This window comes from Equus przewalskii, chromosome 5, assembly GCF_037783145.1.
Source record: "Equus przewalskii isolate Varuska chromosome 5, EquPr2, whole genome shotgun sequence".
NCBI classification, from domain to species: domain Eukaryota; kingdom Metazoa; phylum Chordata; class Mammalia; order Perissodactyla; family Equidae; genus Equus; species Equus przewalskii.
In genome coordinates this window covers 48,374,244-48,393,527 of record NC_091835.1, presented here as the reverse complement: position 1 = coordinate 48,393,527, position 19,284 = coordinate 48,374,244, and the positions used below count along the sequence as shown (strand labels likewise).

Sequence of the window (19,284 nt, the reverse complement as noted above, 5' to 3'; positions counted from 1 at the left end):
AAGAATCCAGACAGAAGGATACAGCTATTAGGAAGGCTGGCCAGCAGAGCTTTTCGCAATGTCATGAGGCTGATGACACAAAAATGGGAGTTTGGGGCTGTCATGGCAGCCAGAACTGAATGACGAACGGCTCAGTGAGAAGGGGGCAGTTTTCCCCTCGAGCCATTTGGTGAATTCTTAAGCTTCTATAAAGGCAGAAGACTGAGAACCTAAGCAGGAAGCCACTGAAAATCTCATCAGAGTTTTCTGCAGGGCTAAGGGGGAAAACTTGGAGTTAGAACAGCGCAAGGAGAAGTTAATACCCCAGGGGCTGGCCCCGTGGCCGAGTGGTTAAGTTCGCGCGCTCCGCTGCAGGCGGCCCAGTGTTTCGTTGGTTCGAATCCTGGGCGCGGACATGGCACTGCTCATCAGACCATGCTGAGACAGCGTCCCACATGCCACAACTAGAAGAACCCACAGCGAAGAATACACAACTATGTACTGGGGGTCTTTGGGGAGAAAAAGGAAAAAATAAAAAAATCTTTAAAAAAAAAAAAAAAAAAAAGAAGTTAATACCCCAGATTCTCAATTGGGATTCTAGGATTTGGAGACAGAATCTGACAAAAGCTGTCTTCGCTTTTGAGTTAGCACAGACTCTGATGAAATGACGTCATCTTCCTCCAAATCATTTCACTTTCCTCCATGGAACTTTATTGTTCTTAATTTTGACATGTAAACTCCTTACCACAACTCCCCAGGTCCTGTGCCATCTGGCCTCCGTCTACATATCTGTGTTCATCTCCTTTCTCTGCTCTCAGTGCTCTCCCTTTCTGTCTGCTAGCTTTGCCAGTCAGTTAGAATGTTAAGTTCCTCAAGCTTTCTCTCCATGTGTTGGCTCTTACATCTCTTTTCTTCTCTTTCATTATTTGAAAGTCTTCCCTCACTTCCTTATCGTAGCCTTTAACATATCATATAGCAATAGCTGTTGACCTGTTTATATTCCCCACTAGAATGAAAGTGAGAATTCTGTGAGAGGAGGAACTGGGTCTGGCTTAATCACTGCCATATTCCTGAAACTAGTTCGATGTCTGAATAGTGAACACTCCACAAATATTTGTTGAGTAAATGAAGCTTGAGGGAAGGGAGAAGCTGAACCTTAGAAGTATTTGGGGTGCATTGACACCAAAAAAACCCTATGCAGTATTACATGCCAGATCCTAGAAGGGAGAAATCACACCATATTCCATCTGGCACCTGTCTGAAAGGGAAGAAAAACCTCCTGCCACGTGCTGTTGAATCTTTTGGTTGCTGACTTGTAGGCTCTTCCAAAGGGCTCTCAAAGGTCCTGAATTGTATTTTCTCCAAATTTAAATACTTCTTCCTTTCAGTATTTATATTTGGGAGTATGTGTGTGTACGTGACATAAAGTAGGAATTTCTCTGAAAAAATTATAATATGTATAGAAAAAAGAAGCATTTCCTTGAGTCCGCATAAATACCATTCTCCTGAAAAATAACTTTCTTCTAAGAGACACTAAACATACAATTGAAATTTGATAAGTACATCATTAGCTTTTATTATTATAAGATGCTGCGTTCAAAGGTTATCCTCAACGATGACACTGATTTCCTATTCGTTCAATAAGTTCAAGATAGGATGTTTGGTACAGCAAACTTACAAGAATCTATATCATCACATAAAGTGGAAATTTCAGTAACTAACTGGTTATTGAGGCCTTTTCTATTCAGAACAGTCATGCCAAACACATCTGAGTGTAGGGCATTCTCAGAATCTTATCTCAAGACTGAAGGCTTAGTTCACTCCATGACTGCACACTCGGTGAGCATGAGCTCTTCTCCCAGTGGGTTACTGACCTGGTCGATTGGGCTTTCTAGCCTTTACGTGGTTAGCTGCAGAAACAGCGTAGGACGAAGTGAAGGATCTGCTTTTGGTGAGGGTCATCATCACTGGGTTATTCCAAGAATCAGGACTAACAGCGCTATAAAGGCAGAGCATAAGGAAAAGTGAAAACATTATTCACCAGTTATTGCGGCACATCTTGCAGAACCCAACCATCATTTCCGTAATAGATTTGGCATCTGAGTCACAGTCCAGGTTCAGTGACAGAACCCACTTGACAAAATAGGACAAAATGACACAACGGGGTATCTAACTTCAATCTCTGCTGGAGGGAGACAGCAGTCATGCGTCAAGCATACCAGGTTAACGAAAGAGGAAAGAGAACTTTCCTATTTATCCAGTTCACAGGAACCAAAAGCTTTCTCATTTGACTTCTTTAATCATGTTCCTCACGGATTTTCTAAAAACTTGGCAAATTAACTGATTAAGACGCAGGTGAACTTACATTAGTTATGCATGGCATGATCCTTCCTTCTATGCTCTTTATTATTTATTATTCTTGGTGTATCTAAATTAAAAAACGAAGTGCTTATAAAATCCTTCAAGATAATATTCTTTGTAGTATTTCCCTCTGAAGGAAAAGGTTAGCAACTGGCTTTTAGCCTACAATTTATTTTACTGGTGACACTGTAGAAAGAAAGGGGTGATGAGCCAAATCCCCTTGTAAATATGGTAATGATGGACCGGCTGCTAAACACACTGATGCTATTGACTAGGAGAAGGGTAATGGACAGTGAGTCTTCACGTAGGGAAGGCTCTTAGCAGAATATCCTTGGTCTGTCGAGGTTACTATTGTAAATAAATCTGGAATTAATAGATCTGTGGAAAGTTGGGATGGAGAATGTTACACAGCCATGTAATTAATGGGATATAAATTTTGGAGGTGTTCCAAACCAAAAGTTATCTGGAAGCATTGCTCAAAACCTTACATGTTAAATCTGAAACAGAATCCAGCGTAATTTGAGAGAAAAGGATTTAGGAAGCTGAGTTGACAATCTTGGACTGCTCTAAGGGAAAAGTCTGTGTTTTACTAACACCTGTGTACTTCAAGCATTAGTAAATTTGGTGCTGGGTAAAATCTATAATTTGCATGAGTATAATTTGACCCTCTGCCAATCTTAGATTGCACTGGAAGCAGGACGTACCTGGTATGTCTGAGTGGCTTATTGTAAATAAACCTGAAATTGATGGAATTATGGGGTCGTGAATGGGTGGAGACTGTCATTTAAGCTGTATAATTAATGAGGTATAATTTGGAGGTGTTCCATAACCAAAATGGCTTTCTCTGTGCAAGCAACGTCATGCGTGCCTTGCTCAGAATCCTGCATTTTAAATCCAAACCAAAACATGTGCTAATGTGGAATAAAAGGACTTTTAGGAGCTGCAGTAACAGTGTCAGACCTTTTGAAGGGAATAATGCTGAACGTGTGCTTTGCTATTGTATCTTTTGATTATTAGTAAATTTAGCAATGACTAAGATCTATAATTTATGTTGACTCCTATTTCACTCTGACACTTATTTCTTCTTTTTCATTTTCAGAATTTTCTTCAATTGTTGACCCAGGTATTTTAAAACTTTATCTTTTCTACTTACTTCTAATAGCAGTTTGCAAAATATATATCTATATCATAAAAGAGATTTGAAATATGGAATGAACTCTAGCAATTATCAAATATAACTAAGGAAAGCAGACAAAATAATATTTGCTTCATTCTTAGAATGAATTTTTGTTTCCTTCTTAGAAATCTCATTCTAGGCATTCTACAAATGCCTAGGATTTTGAAACAACAAAATCAAATAAAACTTTGAATTTGAGCTAGATAACAACACTATTTCCTTATAGCGCTATTTCCATTCAACTTCTTTTGCTGGACTGATTGACTTACAAGATTTACTGTGAAGAACTTTTATGTAATGTATATTTGGCTGAGGAGTTTTAATTTCTCAGTACATTTTACAATGAATAGGTTATTATCTTTTTATGTAGACTTTTAAAAGATAAAACCTTTGCTTTTTAATTTTTCAAAAAGTTCTATTATGAAAGCTAGCTCAGAAATTGCCTACTACTATTTTGTTTTTTTTTTTAATAAAAGCACTTAAAATATGCTCGTTTTGAAAAGTTTTATAAAGCTCAATAACACAGTAACTTTAATGTATGGGGAATTAATGAACTTCAAGATAAATAAAATTCTAGCCATATATCCCATTCTTAATAAATATTAATTTATTAAAATATATATTATTAATAAAATAATAAATCAATAGATTTATGTATACATATGCCTTATAATTTATGGGCACTTTCAAATAGATTGCTTTATGTGATCCTTGCAATAATTTTCAGCTTTGTATTGACTCTCACCTTCTCGGTTCCTGTTTAGATCTCAGGAATATGTAATAATTTGGATTTTGGAGAGGAAAATAGGTTGGGGAAACCTTTGCTTGGTCTCCTCATGCTGACACAGCAGGGGAAACTGTCTATGTGTCTGCTGTGGAAGATCTCAACTCTCCTCCACAAAAGTGGGTTTTATAACCTCAGTCTACCCACAACAAACTTCATCCTAGGCCCTAAACGTCTTACCAGGTCCTAACCAGGTTTCTTTTACTGAGTTTCCAGCCTCCTTTGTGTCTAATAGGCAGAGGCGGGGGTCAGTTCCTAGGTCGACTTGGTATGGTCAGGGTAGGATTTATTTCAGACTTTTTTATTTCTTGAAAGCTTTTTTTTTTAAAACTACCTAGCGGTATTCTTCCACCTAATTTACTTCCCAATTGTGCCCTGGTTCCCCTTTTCCTACGGATTCCTTGTAGGAGGCACAAAGGCTCTGACTAAGGGCCTGCTTCTCAGGACACGCATCTCTGAGTGGTAGGGCCAAGACCCTTCCGATTCTCAGCCAGTCTCCTTTCTCCTTGGCTGTATTTAAAACTCCCCAGGGGTAAGTCATCCAGCTGGATACCTCCCGGGATATAAGCTGAGAACTGTCTCTAATTTTCACTTCCCACTCTGGTCCTTCTTTTGATCACTGTAGTCCTCAAAGAACCTCAATAAAAGGACAGACGTGGAAAGGAAGAAATAAAAGGGCCACGAGGGAAGAAACTACAAGGGCTAAAACTCAAATCAGTTTTGAAATCAATCAGCAGTTTTGACAATAGGTCACCTAAGTGAAGAAAGCTTTAACTTTGGTTTATAATCAGGGCTGGAGATGACCTCTGGTTATCTTTTCACTATTTTCACCCACGACAAAGAATGAGTCAACCCAAACTAGCTGTATTTAATGTTGGTACTATTGCCACTTACATACGATTTTCCCTTAAAGGGCTCAACTTCTCTTCAGAATAAATTTCATTTCTTCGTAATGGTGAAAAAGTTGTATCACTTTCAGATTTTATATCCTTTTAATAGGACAGTGAAATTGAGGAATAGTAAGTCAGTGAAAAAAAGTACACCCAGGCAAGACATCTATGAGTATTTTTAGGACAAAGAGAAAGAGTGGCATCATATCTATTCCTTATCTATTTTAAAAATATTTGAGTATGAGTATTTATTTCACAAAGCAGAATGACATGATCTACAGAAATTAAGCTCAAAAAAGTTTCTGAAACCCTCTTTCTCAAGATGATTTTAGTTTCAGCTCTCAATCTCATTTAATTAAGAGAAGAGAGGAGTAGGAGAAAGGAAATTTGGCCAGAAGTAACAAACAATAACAAAAAGAAAGATGATACTTAAGAATGCATCAATAGATTTTTGGCAGTCATTCTATGGAAAGAAAATCACAGGAACATTAACTATACTATGACACAACCTTGGCAAGGTGTGTTGGTAATATAGACAGCCTCTCTAAAGGTATACAGAGAACATAATTCATTTTCTTAAGCAACAAATATTTAACTATAATTCACTACCACTTATCAGTATTTGCTGCTGTAGAAATAGATAATGGTCAATATTTTCAGAGGAAAATATCACCAATCACTTGTAATTTCAAATTTTAGGAAATTTTCACAAAACAGATTGGTTGGCATCCTCCTATGGTGGCATTTAGAAGTCTTAGAAAAGTTCAGGTAATACAATAGAGTGGAATTACACTGATAGGTGAAAGAAAGAATCATTAGGTTTACTTCATATAGGTTCAGCAGACTACCAATGTTAATATGGAAGAAACCAATTAAACATATTTTTAATCATATTTTCTAAGAAAAGTCAGCAAAAAATTCTTATGATTTGAAAGGTTTCCATTTCTATGTCAATCTCAGAATTGTACTTTATTTATATTCAAGGCCAAGATCAAGAGAAAATAACTTCTACTTTTGTCATGATGTAGTTCAACAAAGATGTGGTTATTTTTCAGTCATTAGGTCACTAATAAAACTGATGCAAATGTTTCAAAACGCTGAAATCATATGGTAAATGTTCTCATAATTATTTAATTCATATAGAGTATGCCATTTTTATTCTAAATAGAAAAGGACAAATACAATAGCCCCCACAAAAAGCACCTCTTTCATGGTGATATTTTCTTCAAAATTCTTTCTAGATCTTAATATTATCTTTCCTTCAGCTTTGGTAATTCTGGCTTTTGGTAAGTGACTTTGTGAAACTGGAATTAATATACTTAAATAAAGTTTATTCTATTTATTTCTTATTGAGGTATAATTGACAATAAGTCTAGTTAACATCCATCACTACACATAGTTATAAAACACTTTTCTTTCTTAGGATGAGGACTTTTAAGATCTACTACCTTAGCAATTTCCAAATATGCAATATAATATTATTAACTATAGTCACCATGCTGCACATTACATCCCCATGACTTACATATTTTATAACGGGAAGTTTGTACCTTTTGACCCCCTGCACGATTTTTGCCCACCCTCCCACCCCCTGCCTCTGGCAAGCACCAATCTGTTCTCTGTCTAAATAAAGTTTAAATTACCAAATGTCTGAACATATCTAGGTTCATATCTTAGGACGATGATCTACATTTTGATCTGATCTTCTGCCTTTCATATAATGCTAGGATAGCTGGTTTGGTGGGTTGGGGGACCTAACAGTCATTTGCAAATGTCTGGTTGGACACCTTTAAGGATTTCAATAAGGATCTCAGTCTAGGTAAAATTTAGCCTATCTGTATTCCAGGCTCAATTCCTCCCATCCAAAGAAATACTGGCAGGCATCACACCTCAAGTCACCGTCCTCATTTACATTTAAGGCCACATAACACACCTTAAGCCTAATTATCTGATGTTAATCCGTATACTGCTCTGCATTTACACTGTATACCTTTTTCATTTTCAAAGCTGGCCTCCAACCAACTGGAATTGGTTGGGCCTCCCTTCCTCCGTCACTTCTAATTCCTTTTTGATAAGTAACTTCTCCAAGAGATGTGAAACCAACAGGAGCGTTGCCTGACCTGGATGAAGGCGCTTCATGTAGTTTCATGCTGGCGCTACGGTCCCTCCGTACTGGGGCAGGCTCCAAAGTGGGTAGACCTGTGGCTGAGGTGGTAGTTGTCCAAGTCGATGAAACTCGTCTCAACAAACCCGGGGGCAAACTCCTTCTCAGGCGCTAGGAAGAAGGAGTGTTGATTTTATTATCAAGCATATTTTCTATCACTAACTTCTATCTACTATCATGGAAGAAAATGGGTTTTTAATTGAAAGAGATTTTATTAAACTATGTTCATTGAATATTACCTATTTAAAATTTGGGTGCTCAGAAATTCAATAAAAGGCTCTCTGGCCAAAATGAATGAGTATTACAAAAATAACATTTTGGGTTCTTCATTTCAATGATTACATAAATATGAGATTATGGGAATGAGAGTCAATTACCTTTGGAATAATTTTATAGTTCTATTAGTTCAGTAGGATTTACACACCTATACACAGGTATTTTACTGGTTATTATGAGCAGAAGTTTTCCCTCAAAAGTCACTTGTTTGGGGCAGAGACTACTTTATATCATCTTGCATAATACTCTCTATGGCAAAGGACTTACTGATTTCATTTTAATTTCTTGATCTACAAATGACAGGAGCTAAGTGTAAGAGTATAACTCACAAAATGCACCACCTCTCTTGTGGTTAACGTGGCTTAGACATAAGGCATATGAGTAATGTCATCGCTATCAACTCCTCTTAATAGAAGACTCTGCTGGGTGACCTGTTTCTTCTCCTGCTACATCCTAAGTGGGCTACGTAGCATCATCAGCACTGAGGCGAGATGCTAGGCTCACCAGGATGAGCACCAGCACTCAAAGGGGGTCTTAACCTTAAAAAGTAAAGTGAAGGTATTCTAATACAACTCCAGCAATAGTTCTAATAGGTAGCGGCTCAACTCATTTTTATTTGTGGCTAGTTAATCCTAGCAGACCAGTTGTGTAGTTTACAAAGACGTGATCTGCTCTTCCGAAGATGGTAAAAACTTTTGAGAAGTGAAGTATATGGCACCTTGGGATTCAAGAATAGCTCTGACGCTAAGTAGTTTCCAAAATCTCTTAAAGATATGAATATGCATTGTAGAGGTTATTCAAAAGGAAGAGAAAGGGCCAAGCACTGTAAATACGAGAACTATTGTCTATAGATCTGTCACTGACGTCATGGCTATTTTGAGACCCAAAGGAATCAGTTAATCTCTCTCCATTCCTTTACTGTCATATCATGTTTAGCCATAACCTTCTCAGGGTCTCAGAGACGTAGATCTTTGAAGGTAGCTATGTAAACACCTAACTGACAAAGTTGTGAAGTTGTGTGAAGAACACATTCCTGAGTCAAGAGACTCACAATAGCAAGAGCAAAGACGTCATTGACTGGCCACAAGCTCAAGAGGATGGCTTCTTGTCTGCTAAACAGATAATTGTGTTGGTAGTACCAGAGACCACTTAAATTCTGATTTCTTTTCTTTTTTTTTTTAGTCTTTAATACGACTTGTCTTCAACTAATATTGAGGTCTAAATTGGGTGCAGGATTCTATCTTCTACATCTTACTTTTGTAAAACTCTTATATATTTTATGTAAAAAGAAGGAGTTATACAAATCATGAAGGCCACATTTTACTTTAAATAATCCAAAATCAACTAAAACTACTCTGAGTTCAAAACTTGTTGGATTTGGGAAAGACATGAGGGTACTATGAAGAATATCCTACTAAGAAATCAAAGAGTGAAGGAAACTTGTATTTCAGAAGGCAATAATGGATTTTAAACAGACTCCACACAAGAATGGGAGCAGGGATTTTTGCCTTTTTTTTCCCCTCTGGTGAGGAAGATTTGCTTTGCGCTAACATTTGTGCCAATCTTCCTCTGTTTTGTATGTGGGTCGCCACGACAGCATGGCTAGATGAGTGGTGTGGATCTGTGTCCAGGATATGAACCTGTGAACTCTAGCCACCAGAGCAGAGTGTGCTGGACTTAACCACTATGCCACAGGGCCAGCCCTGTTTCTTTTTTTTCTTTTTGCTGCTATATCCTTATCCTATAGAACAGGGCTTGGTACACAGAAGTAAAAACTTCTCGAAAGTCTGAATAAAAAATGTAATGTAAAAAGGTAAATTTTTTTATTTAAAGAAAGTGATCTAGTACAAGGACAGAAGTCTTTACATTTAAATTTTTATTACTTTGGTCTCCATGATCAACACATCTTTGCAGAGTCACGGATATGAATCTGCATACGGGTATGGGGTGACAAGAAAGAGACCTAGAAGATAATTAAAAGAAAAAGTTTAACCTTTTCAGGAGTATGTCATTAATACCTACCTTGGGAATTGCCAGCTTGTCTTTTTCAGAGCTTTCTTCAGAATCTGAACAGGTGTAGTTTTCACTGAAGGAAATGACAGGATTCACCCTGGGCTTGTGAATAGCCTGGAAGGTGAGCTGGGTGCTGAGCAGGTTGCTCACTGCCCTCAAGGACGTGCACACATTGGGGGGCAGAGAAGGGTCTGCCAGGAGGTCGGTAATGAGGCCGTGAGCCTCGCCCATCACAGCAATATCCACAGTAATACTGGTTCCTGAAGACTGAGACACCAAAAAAAGGAAGTCAGGTAAGACAAGGCCTGAATCTGAAGGTACAGAGAATGAAATTGGACTTTTTCTGAAAAATGGACTGAATTGACTCCTTAGGGTTACAATAAACTAATATTCAAATCACTTTTCTGTTTCAAACTTTGCCATGGCTTTTGCTGTTGTTGTATTCATGGCACATTTTTTAGCACTAGAACTTGTGGAGAGGTAGGACATATTTGAAGAGATTAAAACAATACACATTAGTTTTTAAAAGGCAAGAAGTTTCAGAGAACTGGAAAAAACTTCCTATCAATCACTCCTTATGAAGGGTTCAATATTTTAAGGAATAGTATTTAGAAATTCATTCTTAAAAGTAACATTAGTATCTATAAGATTTTAATTATTTTAATATCTTAATGCAATATTTGAGTTTGGTATGTGGTAATTATTCAACTAATATTAGAGAAAAGCACAAAAAGCAACCCAATTTGTGTTCAAATTCACATATTGTTCCTCTTCTTGTGGTTGGTAAGAATAGAAATTTCTGTTCTGGATTCTGTGGCACATCGGTCATATTCTGCCAAACTGCCTATCAGATTCAGAATTATTACCCGACAATCTGCTGAAGAAATGAAGAGCACAAAAAACAGAGGACAGGAATGTTCCCCATCCGGCTGGTCAGGCTACAATACAAGCAAGAAGATGTGAGAGCAAGGGAGAGCAGAGGCAGAGTCGAAGATGAAGCTTAAAGATGGCGGCATGCACAGGACCACTGTTTTGGAATGTTGCCACAGTGTGAGGCACAAGGAACCCACAGAACTTTAAATGGCACAATACAGTTAGTGATTGCGTACAGGTTCTGGAACTAGGCTACTTACATCCAAATTCTGACTCCTGACCCTACCACTTTCTAGCTGCATGATCTTTGGCAAGTTACTAAGCTCTACGTGCTGTGATTTCTCCATCTGTAAAATGGATAAAGTAATAGTAATAGCACCAACTTCAGAAGGTAGTTATAAAAATTAAAAGGGATAATGTGCACAAAGCACTTAATATTGTGCTGGCAATTGTAAGTGTGCAATAATGATAATGATATAAATCATAGTAATAATTCTGGAGTTTTTCAATAAGAGGCTATTAGAAGTCTGGCTACGTATTCAGAAAAAAATAAAGTTTAATCATTCTCTCACAACAGACTTAAAAATAGACTCCAGAGAGATGAAAAATTTAAATGTATAAAATTACAAGATTATTAAAAGAAAGTCTTGGAGATTAGGGGCTAGCCCGGTGGTGTAGTGGTTAAGTTCACACACTCTGCTTCAGCTGCCCAGGGTTCGCCAGTTTGGATCCTGGGTGCAGATCTACACACAGCTCATCAAGCCATGCAGTGGAGGCATCCCACATAGAAGAACCAGAAGGACATACAACTAGGATATACAACTATGTATGGGGGCTTTGGGGATAGAGAAAAAAAAAGAGGAAGATTGGCAACAGATGTTAGCTCAGGGCCAAACTTGCTCACCAAAAAACAGCATACCTTAAAAAAAAAAAATTTAAAACATCAAAAGAAAGTCTAGGGGACTAATTTATAATCTCGGAATTAGGAAGACTGTTAAAAGATAATATGAATTCATAAACTGTCAAGGAAACATCTGACAGATCTAAATAAAGACATAAACTTCTACATAAGAAAATATGCCATAAACAAAGGTTAAAAACAAATAGTCCACAAGAAAATGTTTGCCACACAGAGAAGATAAAACATGCAAAAAAAGAGCTTCTAAAAAAAATCAATAAAAGACAAACTTGGGTAAAGGGAATGAACATATAATTCAAACTGTAAATAAGCAAATATATAAAAAGCTACTTGACTCCTTCATATTTAAGAGGCAAATTAGCATAGTAAAAACAACTTTTATTTACCAAATGGCAAAATACTAAAAGATTGATAGCACCAAGCATTTAGTAATGGTTTTGGAAAATGAGCAGTGATTGAAAAGAATCCAGTATTTTTAGAAGGAAATTTTGCTGAGTGTATCAATTTGTAGTTTAAATGTATACATCTTATAATCCAGCAAAACAATGTAGACATCTAGTCTAAAGAAAAACTACAAATATGTAAAAATATAAAGGCAAGGACACAAAGGGGTAGAGCAGTGCTCTCATAACAACCAAAAATGCTGCCATAAATGCATATCAACAGAGAAATTGTAAACAAACAAAAAGTTGTCTTATCACTATATTATAAAGCAGTATGTACTTTTTAAAAAGATTTGATAGAACTATAATTACTAGGAAAAATAGTCATAAAATATTGTTCAGTGGGGGGAAAAGTATGTCATAGAAAAAGTGAATATGTATTATTTTTTTAATCAGAAAAATATGATAATTACGAAAACACTCAACATCTGTGAAGATATCTAGTCTTGTAATAACATAAGTATTGGATAAATTATTCTGTAAAGTTATCACATATAAGTTATGTCTCTTAGTACTAGAATAATAAGAGTAACAATAACAATGGTGGTGGCAGCTGATATTTATTCAGCACAAATCTACAAAGTAGGTACTCTTACTAACTTCATTTCTATTAGTCAATCATAACTTGCCAAAATCAGAATCGGATAGCTGGAACATGGAAACATCAGGCTGCAAACACAAGTACTCTGATTCCACAGCTCAAGTGCTGAACTAGTAGGCCAAAATAAATGCTGAACTTTTTCATCTTACGTTCCTAAATATATCTGTAATTATTTAATGCTCTATTTCATCATTATGCCATGTTTTTCCGCTTGTAGGTCCAAATATCTATCATGAACAACATGAAGTTATGTGTAATATTAATAGTTTTAGGATATATAATTATACATATTTCATATGTTCCTACCTTGTTAACTTCAAAAATGTTCATGGGAAATGCCACCGAACTAGGTTAATATTCCCTTCCAGAAACATGTATTTTCAAGTGCATTTCTAATTATTATGCTTCTGAAAAATCCCGTATGATCTTCTGAAACAGTAATATTTCTTCCTACCCATGTTGTTTTAATAATCTTAAACTAGCAAGTCACTGCACGGTTTCCCTAAAAAACTGAAATTTTAAGACAAACTTTGTTTTCAGAAAATAAAATCTTAAGATTTTTTTGACAAAGAAATTAACAATTTATGCTCCAATAATTAATGTGTGATTTTCCTGAAATGTTCTCAGTATATAAAACTTACAGATCTGAAGAAAAAGTAGAATACGTTCACTAACAATTAGAATAACATTTTTTAATAGATTATTGATGACAGAACAAGTCTATTTTACAATTCCCTAATTTTATATCTTTTTATAATACATTCTTTTTTTAAAGTAATGAATGTATTTCTTATATACTCAGAAAAAACAAATGTTTAAAAATTTTAAAGTAACTTTAAAATAGAAAGAGAACTGAAAAATCGTCCTTATAAGTCAATGTTAGTGTTACATAAAAATTTAGCAAATTAGCACATACATGCTACTTATGCTATAGTTTTTGTGAAAGCAAAGGTCTTCAAGTGAAAATAACAAAAGCAATATTCAACCCAGTAAGAAGGAGATTATCCATATCGGAATTGACTAAGAAACCAAAGTAAACATTTTTTCTGTTGGAAAAACCCTCCCTACTATTATTAAGTTGGATCTTTGCTTTGTTAGTTTTCTGATTCAAAAATAGAATTGTATATGGGGCCGGCCCCGTGGTGTAGTGGTTGAATCCAGTACTCTTCTTTGGAAGCCCAGGTTGCGGGGTTCAGACATACACCACTCGTCAATCCATGCTGAGGTGGCGACCCACATTAAAAAACAGGAAGACTGGCACAGTTGCTAGCTCAGGGCTAACCTTCCTCAAGCAAAAAAAGAAGAAGATTGGCAACAGATGTTAGCTCAGAGTCAATTTCCTCACCAAAAAAAAAAAAAAAAGAAATGTATAACAGTCACAAGTTGTATTACACATAAGAAGCTATCACCACTTTTTGGCTCAAATAACTAAAGGCTTCAATGAGGCATGAAATCTAAAACCAACAATCAGACTTTTTTGCCACAAACTTGCCAAGACTAACTATACATGAAATGCTGAAGACTGAAAGATAGATGGGCCACTATTTCAATAAACATCAGGCAAGTCATAAAGATGTGGGGATGTCCAAGGAGTCACTATAAAGGCATTTCAGGGTTTGATACCAAGCATAAAACCACAGTTGAGTCTGTATACAGTGCATATGATCAAACAAATCTCTTCCTTAAAAAAAGTGACCAAGCAATAAAAAACATTCCAGTTTGCAAGTTCTCCTTATAATAGAAATACTTATATTTAACATTTAAAACAATGCAAGTAGAATTCCCTTGGCACAATTTAAATGACAAAGAAATTTAGATTGCCACCTTTAAATAGAAAATATGGAATTTAAGTCTGATAAACAGTAGAAGAAAGTGCAGTTTTATATATCAAAACAAAAATAACTGATTCTCTTGGTAAATGCACCACTTTTCAAGGCACCTAGTGTTTTAAACATCTTCCTTTTCCCGAACCTTTATCTCCTTCTAGTCTGCTCCATCATCTCAAGAATGTACTATTTAAGACTGGCTTTAGAGACTTTTACAAATGTAAATGACCTTGCTAGGGTAAGATCCAGATAGCTTCCAAGTGACTTTACTCGTCATAAACCAAAGGCCCAGAAAATCTGGAGTTCTAGGAAAAAAGTTAAAGAAACAATAACAAATACACGTATAGTCAACAATAAACGTAACTTCTAGACTAGGCATGTATCCATTGATTCAATTACAGAAAATTTGTTTTCAGTCTTACTACTACTGTGTTAAAATCTTGAAATTACGCTACTAGTCTGATAAAGGGGAAACCTCTGAATATGTGCAGGGCTCAGAAAAAATTTGCACTCTATGAAGGGCATTCAAGTTTCTAAACTAGTGTAAACTGTAAATTATGAAAAACTCTAACAAATCTGTGTGATCAAATTACTAACAGAACATAAAATAAAATTATACATCTTTAAGGAGCATGTTAGATTATATACTGTGGCTCTATGTTTGGCTTTCTGTCACGATATTATTCAGAAATGGAGAATTTCTAGAAGAGAAAATTGTTAAGAAGTCTTAGGAAAGAAATAACTACAGGAACAAGGTAAATGAAAATGAAGAAGTAAACAAACATCATTTCACTTAAGGAAAGTCAAGGTGCCCAAGGGAAGAATCAGAAAGGATTTGAGAAAACTGATGTCAACAGCAATTTGCTGTTCAAAATGATTAGGAAGGTTATCCGGTAGGCAGTGAGGTCAAGACAATGCATCTAATTCTTGATAAATTTCCATGGAGCCAGCACCAGTATAGTCAGTAACAGTTCTTCTTCCCATACATTTTGAAGCAAAGATTAAATTGATAACAATGTAATAGGTTTAATACATCCCTGCCCAGAGGCAGAGATGCAGTGATTCTCAAGTCTTCTGATTCAGTGAATTATCTGATATGTTGTTTGCTTTGGAGATTAATTTATTCTAGCTGGAGGAAAACAACTAGAAGCAGCAGGAAAGCCTCTCTTCATAATTCTACATGAAACTCAAAGACAGGTTACAAAATACTAAAGCACTAGAATTGAGACAATTATCGAGATAACCTAGTTGAGATGCTATATGCCTCAAATTAGGCCACTTTCTTCATTTAATATTTTAAGTTTTATGATGGTTTTCAAAACCAACCACAGATTTCCTTTAGGCAACACTGTATCCTTTGGAGCTCAGGCTCTCCTCTAATAAAATCAGAAAATTAGGTGGGCTCTTTCTCAGGTCCCTTCTGATTTTATAAGTATAAAGCATTTCTTTACATAACACATAAATATACACACACATCAAAGAAAGAAGAAAATGATTTTAAAACATTTCTTGGCATCATGAAGCATTTCAAGTTTTTTGAAAAGATTTTTAAAAAGATTTATGTAAACAGAAAAGTCCCTGTTTCACCGATTGCTAAAGGTGTAAGTTCTACCTTACAACTTATTAGTAACTGATGCTGTTTCCTTCCTATGGTAAAATGCCTATCATACATTGAGTGCTCATGGGAAATAAACTATTTCTTGTAAGTCCACACACGTCTCCCCGCAGCTGAGTTCAACATTTGCCAAGTGTCAGTTTTGTTTGGTCCCAAATCTGCTTAGGCCACTTGTATCTGTCATTGTAACTTACATACGCTAACAGAATATCTATATACCAGTGAAATGTGAGTGAAAATGGAATAGTGTTTTTGAAAGCTAAATTGAATAATTTTAAAGACTTCACAAATAGACGTCATAACGGTGAGGCTCTAAAGTCAATTTCTGCTAAATTAAATAGAGGAGATACAACAGTAAAGACACAAAAAGAAAATCAAAACATACCTGAAGGATTTTCAACTCACAGTGCCTAAGGCACTCGCTGTAAAAAACCCCTGAAACTGGCAGTCATATACAATGAAGTGTGGGTGTGGTGTATGTAAGAAAGATAACTTGGAACTCACATCAACACAGTGGACATATATTCAAAGAGAAACACTCTCGGCTCTTCATCAAAAGATATGTGAAAACCTGCATATTCATATGTTTTAGGTTAAAATATATGACTAGAGGTATGGAAAATATATAATGTACTTTTATGATCCTCTCCTTTAAAAACTTTTTAAATTAACAGACCAATTACTGGTCCTGATCATCTCTATTAAGAGGGCTCCATACTACTTTAAACTCAACACCTCCTTTCACTTGAAAAAGACATACTATAATAGCTATGTCAAAGCTATTCTTTACCATTCCTGGAATAAGGGACAGAAAGTGAAGTTTGGTTTATGAATTAGCACATGAGGTGCAAAAAGATACAAGTGCATATTTTCATTATGTATATAACTTGGAAGGTTGTGTATATGAGAAGTTGGAAAGCAAAGTTATAAAGAATTGGGATGTAAGACAGGAAGCTTTATTCATGCATCAATATCAAATTTTTATTTTATGATGATATATGGGGCCTTTAAGAGCACAGCATCTAGAGTCAGACTGTCTATGTTCAAATTACAAATCTGCTGAGGTTTTAGAAAATTCACTTATCTCTTAGCTCTTGTTTTCTCATCTCTAAAAAAGGGGTAAAAATAACACCTACTATGTAGTATTGTTGATGATTAAATGAGATCATGCATATAAAGAGCCTCGGTAGAATGCCTGACTTACAGTATATGTTGATAAATATTATATATCTCCACCATTATTGTTATTGTATTGAAAAAGACTGCATGCAAAGGGATGCTCATTGTGCCCATGTGTGTCTGTCTCCTACATATACTGGGCCAGTAGTTTCTTTATAAATGAAAACAGCATAGAGATATGATTTCTCTGCCAACAAAAAAAATTAAAACAAAAACCTAAATACTTTTACTTCTTATTCTAGGTAAATATAAAGATTGCACTCCCTGCTCTCGTATACTCATCATAGTTCTGAGATTAATTTTAGGCTCTGAGAAAGTAATTGTATGAAAGTCCTGGTTTCAGTTAGTATGGTTGATTGCACTGGTATGATTTTATAACACACTATGTGAAAGGAATTCTAAAAGCAGGCATCTTAGCTCCATTGTTGGAAGTATTTTTTTTCTTCCTATTTGGTCATCCTGGGAGGCACCCTGGGAGGCAAACACAGCATGGGAAGAACATTCTCAGGGTGAAGAGGGAGTTGGGATAAGAGAGGAATAAACAGTGTAAGGGATGACACATAAAAGGAAAGAGTCATGGGGACTCTTCTTACCCAACTTTGGTCCTCAATGCTGGGAAAAGATGCCTGACGGGTTTTTGGGAGCTGTCTCTTCCTACATCTCTAAAACACTTTGCCACCCCAAGCCCCCAAATATTTCTCTGGGAGGCAGTGTGATACTAAGAAGTGGTATCCCGGTCTTTAATGTACTAAATTCACTTAGAAGATGAGCTGGATTCAATAAATGATCTTTGGTGTATTACCGGTTCTGACCTCAGAGCCAGCAAAATTGCATATGTGTTTATACTTTCATAGGACCCATTTATAATTTTAGACTTGAAGTTGGTTGGGAAATTTTTAAAAAATGAAATCATGTGAAAATTTTGCAGTAACTCATTGTAGGCTGAACCTTGGCTAAACGCCATCCTGAGGAAGCAGATGTTTGCTTATTTTAAATTTCTGGCAGGGAATATGAGTTTACATTTGGATTTTCTCCTTAAGATAATATATATGTACAGTAGGAGGAAAATATATAGGGCCCTTCATCAAACTGCTTTCCAACAACATCTCTGTTGTCCAGCCCCATTTGAGATCTGAGAAGCAGCAAACTCCAGCAGTTACCCGAATTAACTGCCTTCTCTTTTGATGTTCAAAGAGCATTCCATGTCACCAAATGGGATGCAGTACACGGCCTTGTGTCCTTATATATTTCCCTACAATCTATCTACAAATAAGCCAGAAATTGTTAAAACAGCCCTTCTGTTTATGTTTTCTAAGTACCTTCTAGACACTAAGGAATCCACCCAACATCCTGAAAAATAACAATTATCACAGAATACTGTTTTATTATTTAGGACATAAAACATGCTTATTAAATCGCTTACTCTAATAAGCACCCATCTCTCTGAGAAGATAACTTTAGCTGCCTTTGACTTCCAGGTTGGCTCTCTGTTTCTTCTAATTAAAAAAGATGAGGTGGCTGGCAAAGCAATGAGGAATTCAGGTAATGAACTGCTCACGTGACTGCTCACGCAAGTGAAGGTGGGAAGGCTTGGTTAAGTATAAATTGCTATGTAAATAAAAAGCGTTTTATTCTGTTAGTGGAAGAAAGCGGAGCCTCTAATTGAGTACGAGTTTGCAAATATTACAGGAAAAATTAAGAATCTCTGAAATAAGTAAGGACTCATAAAGCTGATGAATTTGGATGGTCTTTTGTTTGTTCAATTTTAAGAACTGACGTTAAACTTGAACTTGAGGTTTCTGTTTGGTTAGCTGAAAAACAATTTCAGTGAACAACAGATGGCAGTATTCTGCCTTTTGAAGGAACTCTAATTGTCTGAACATCTTTTTGAATGAGTGCTGCTCCCTCATTAACAGGCAGAGTTTAGTTTCTTTTATTCACAGAAAAAAAAAACTGAAAAAAGAATAACTTACATAGGACTATGGGTAGAAAGTAATAAAAAATTTAAAATTATCTCTCTCAAGATCACTGTTAAAGTGGAACTATAATTACATCATTAATAATTTGTCCAAATTACAAACATTTCACTTCTGTCCCATTTCTCCAACCACCTAAGATACACATTGTGAACATGACCCATTTTCATACATAATTTGATTTAAATTTCTTCCTACATGTGATTAA

At 35.9% G+C, this 19,284-nt stretch overlaps 1 protein-coding gene across 1 annotated transcript in view; it reads right to left on the bottom strand.

Annotated features, from left to right (window-relative positions):
• The window catches only part of PDE3A (phosphodiesterase 3A), a 293,369-nt gene that overhangs the window by 47,764 nt on the left and 226,321 nt on the right, over positions 1–19,284 (bottom strand). Inside the window, exons 3-5 of the mRNA XM_008513554.2 lie at positions 9,654–9,911; positions 7,312–7,466; positions 1,854–1,978 (exon numbers count right to left, since the gene is read on the bottom strand). Of these exons, the coding sequence (XP_008511776.2) occupies positions 1,854–1,978; positions 7,312–7,466; positions 9,654–9,911 (538 nt within the window). The remainder of the gene's footprint in view (positions 1–1,853; positions 1,979–7,311; positions 7,467–9,653; positions 9,912–19,284) is intronic.